This window comes from Sinocyclocheilus grahami, unplaced genomic scaffold, assembly GCF_001515645.1.
Source record: "Sinocyclocheilus grahami isolate Dianchi unplaced genomic scaffold, SAMN03320097.WGS_v1.1 scaffold2815.1, whole genome shotgun sequence".
NCBI lineage: Eukaryota > Metazoa > Chordata > Actinopteri > Cypriniformes > Cyprinidae > Sinocyclocheilus > Sinocyclocheilus grahami.
Genome location: NW_015507991.1, coordinates 1 through 4568, shown reverse-complemented (window position 1 = coordinate 4568; position 4568 = coordinate 1). Strand labels below are relative to the sequence as shown.

The following is a 4568-nucleotide window of genomic DNA, read 5'->3' as shown; positions in this document are numbered from 1 at the left end:
GTGGCTGACTCTGAACTTTTACAAAGAATATCTCTTTGGATTTGAGACTTTAGTCTTTGCAACTTTACAGACCTTCTTTATGCACCAAGAGCTTGTAACACTCCAAAGAGAAAGGAAAAATTGAAATCGCATCATATGACCCCTTTAAAGCCATGTTGCTGCTGTGGTTTTTCTTCCTCTGACCTCAACTCATGCCTTGCTCTCTCATTGGCTGTAGGTCGTCGCAACACCTTGATACTGTAAAACTGCTTTGACACAATCTGTATTGTTAAAAGTGCTATATAAATAAAGGTGACTTGACTTGACTTGACCACGTGATGTCAAGTCGGCTGATAGGTCCAGAATCCAGATATTTAACATGCTTGATATTAGGCTCGTTTGAGATGAGCAAAATCTGCAAAATCTGCACCGATCACCAGTGATCACCGGAAGATGCATGGGCAAAATATAGACTTTATTGACACCAAGGAACACACACAGAAATAGACGTTTTAAGACAGGACAAATGACTCCGGAAAACACAGGGCTTAAATAACAAGGAACTAATTGGGACACACCTGAAATCAGTGAATAATCAAAACACGGGAGAAACTGGGTCATGGGGAGCATATGGGGAGCAAAACACAAGAGACAGAACTGACATTACTCCCCCCTCCCCGAAGGTACGTCCACGCGCCACACAACATCCAATGGGGAGGGTGTACCCGTTCCGGCACCCATGGCGGAGCAGGCAGAAAAGTGACACATTGGCGGAGCAGGGAAATCAGGGGGCCTGGCCTTGGAACTCGGCCTGGCCTCTACGGCCGGATCCCTATAAACCCCCCCCCAAAAAATAATTATTGGGGAAAATATCGGCCCTGTGGCCCTCCCTGGGCTTGACATTGGAACAGAAGTCCTCCGTAGGCTGGATGTGGGAACAGGAGCCCTCCTTGGGCTGGACGTGGGAACAGGAGCCCTCCTTGGGCTGGACGTGGGAACTGAAGCCCTCTCTGGGTTTGCCTTGGGGACTGGAGCCCTCATTGGGCTGTACGTGGGACCTGGAGCCCTTTCAGGAGTGGACTCAGGGGCTGGAGCCGATACTGGAGCGGACACTGGGGCTGGAGCCAACACTGGAGCGGACTCAGGCGCTGGAGCTGACACCAGAGCGGACTCAGGGGCTGTAGCTGACACTGGAGCGGACTCATGGGCTCAAACTAACAGTCTTTTTCTCCGCCTACTCATTCTCTAGTTTGGAGTTAAGGAGCGGGCTGCTGTTAGCTAAGGGCTTGGAACGGAATTGGCCAGCGGGCTTGACAATTGAACGGCCGGCAGGCTTGAGAGTGCAGAGACCGGCGGCCTCGACTGAGAAGCAGAATGCAGCGGCCGGGCTTGAGTTCCGAGCGGTCGGCAGTCTTGACGACGGAGCGGTTCTGGTCCGGGGCCGGACGCTCTCCAGACATCGGAGGATCCCCTCCCTCCAGCTCAGTTCAGTGGTGTCTGGGAGGTCCACGGGGCGATGGTAATTGGCCCCGATCCAGAACAAGGAATTCAGAGTGGCGTCGTCTAATGCCGTCATAACGGCGAGCCCACAGAATTCCCGGTCGTACTCCATGAAGTGAAGATCTCTTTGGGCTAGGGCGGTGAATCTCGTGGCGGTTTTAATCACGGGGGGGGGGACGGAAAACAAAACACTTTCAAAACATGGAAACAAAAACGAGAAGGGGCACCACACTTACTGCTCCTGTCTTCTGTCACGGAGTGCCTACTGTGTAGGAATGAGGAGACGAAGGAGCGCGGAGTTGTAATAAAGGTGCATTATTTTCCTCTGTTCTAATATTTAAATGAACACACCTTCAAATGATTCCACATAAGAAACAATATATCCACAGTTTATTTTCTTCAAGATCGTGACTTCCTGTTGGACTCTGTCCAGCTCCTTCCTCTGAGGGGAACAATTGTAGTTGTTGTTGGGTTTTTTTAGCAAAAGAAGAACTTCCATTTAAAAGTGACTTTCTTATAGCAACTGAAAAATGGCAACTTTAATAACTTGTTTTGTTTAATAAAAAAGATGTAATTAGTATGGTCAATGCTTAAGTAAATTCTTGATTTAGTAAATGCTTAATTGTACTTACATCTCTTGAATTCATCTGTTTTACCACATAATGATCTTCATCTGAGTTGGTCACCAGAAACACTCTTCCTGAAACCCCTCGTCCAACTTCTTTCTGCATGGTGTATCCATGTTTATCTAACACTCCTATAACCAAGATTTAGAGTAATTTCTACAAAATACAATGAACACTAGAGAGCTTTTTGGAACTTTGAACCAATTGCTTCTAAATTATTTATTTATAGACCAATTTGGAGAACACGTCACAGTTACATCACTTGCTGCTGCGCGTGTATAGTGGTGGTAGAAAAACACTGGGAACAAGTGGAGGGAAACGGGTAAAATTCATGGAATAAGAGAACAAATGTATTGTTGTGCCTTTGGATGTTAGAATCGGAATGCAAATAATTTTTATATAATACTGCCGTCAAAGACGCCATTTGAAGCTAAACGCAGACGTTTAAACAGACAAACTGTTGATGAAACCTGCTATGATTACCCAACTTTTAAAGCATAAATTTGATTTAAACAATAGGTCTATATAATATTCACATAGGGGACCAGGGATTGAAATGAACTTTTTTACTCACCAGCCATTTTGGCTTCTAAATTTTTAAGTTACCGGCCATTTATAACTTCTACCAGCCAAAAAAAAATAAAAATATATATATTTTGCTGAGTGTGTTATTGTGCTGATATCTTAATGATACCGTGGACAGTTGACTCCTAAAGTTTTTGATATTCTTCATATTCTGTGTGGTCAGTTCACAGCAGTGATAGAAATTAAGCTTTTCCAATAAGTTTAGATTGATTTTTACCTTTTATGGGCATTTTTACCTTTATAAATCCATTTTTACTAAAAGTATGCATCATCATTTGAGTCAAATTCTTACATTTAATCAGGCAATTATAACAATGCTACATTTAGGCTGTTACTAAGCAAATTAAATCAGTATCAATAAAATTAATCTTTGCAGAAGTTGCATATGAAGAGGCATTTAGACGCATTTACACGTTAATGCAGCTTAGAGGGACATGGGATACTTTAACCTGCAGTTACAAATGCATAAATAATGTTTTGATATTTTAAACATGAAATGTTGAATAGTGATATTTAAATTATTTTAAAAATTAAAAGATACTTTAAATGTGAAATTAAATCTGCCAGTAAGTGGCAGCAAGTCACTGTTAAGTGAGTCATTGCGAATGAACCAAATCATTTAAACGGTTGATTTTGCTCAGAGACGCAAAACAGCGCTGTGTTTGGAATGTTTTCTGTTGGCGAAATAGCTCAAAAACAGCCAATATGCTGTCTAAAACGTAAGTCTCTTGATATTAACTTATTGTTTATTGAACTGTTGTATAAAATCAATATCACATTTGTAACCATGCTGATTTTTTTTTTTAAAACGGCATATAGTTTGATATTAACTATATGAATTGATATAAATATATACATTTTCCAACCCCCTTATTTTGAATTATGTGATCATTCGTAATGCATATTAACAGACTGAATCATGCAATGAAAGAATGCACTCTAAATGCGCACAGCACAAAGTTAGTCTAACCAGACTACATCACGTCGCGTATGCATGCACTTTGTAACTTAGGTGTGTTTTGTTTGGTTTTTGCAATATACTCGATAATGTCATGATGTCTCACGAGTTCAGTATTTGCGCTAAACCTGCTCAGATTTGGCTTGCATGAACTTCCCAAAGAAATTAATGAGTGAACATAACTTACGAAAAGTAACCCGCCAAACTGTCTAGTGATTTGACAGCGTTACCCGCCACAGCTGATTTTGTTGTTAATTTCAAACCCTGTAGGGGACATATTGTATTAGCCCTACAGTTAAAACATGAAATACCATTTAAACCTATAACATTTGACATTTTATTTTTTTCTTGCAAATGCAAGTTTATCTAGTTCGAACTTTATAACTTGATTCAACTCAACAATTGCGAGGAAAATAAGCCAGAAGTGTGGGATTATAAACTCATGATTCTGAGCAGAGGGGAAAAGAGAAAATGACGAGTTGATTTTTCTTACCAGAATTGTGAGATATAATCTCAGAATTTAAAGAAAAAAGTCAGAATTTAGAAATATAAACTCAAAATAAATGTTTTTTATTATTTTATTCCGTGGCTTGCATAGACTGCTATGTTGAAACTGGCATTTTTTGACAAGCAGATAGGCTCCGCCAACAAAAACTTCATCACTGTTTGCAAACACTGAAATTGGTCTATTTATTTATTAGCCTAACTAACCCCATATCTGGACGCCTGCTGGTCAAAATGGTGTAAATGCAATGAAAACTCACTTTAAAAAAGCACACACCTATTACAAAACAAATGCAAATATTTTCTTGAATGTTTAATCTATTAAATGCGATCTGCATAAAATACTATTAAATATTAATTTCCTGTATACTATTTTATTTCATTTATTTGTGGGGTTTGGTTTGTGTGTTTATGGG

The 4568-nt window shown here is 40.3% G+C and overlaps 1 protein-coding gene across 1 annotated transcript in view; it reads right to left on the bottom strand.

The window, feature by feature from the left end:
• LOC107575684 (serine/threonine-protein kinase Nek3-like) overlaps positions 1-720 on the bottom strand; it is an 8839-nt gene extending 8119 nt beyond the window's left edge. Inside the window, exon 1 of the mRNA XM_016262038.1 lies at positions 667-720. Coding sequence (XP_016117524.1) covers positions 667-720 — 54 coding nt within the window. The remainder of the gene's footprint in view (positions 1-666) is intronic.
• Positions 721-4568: the final 3848 nt, after the last annotated feature.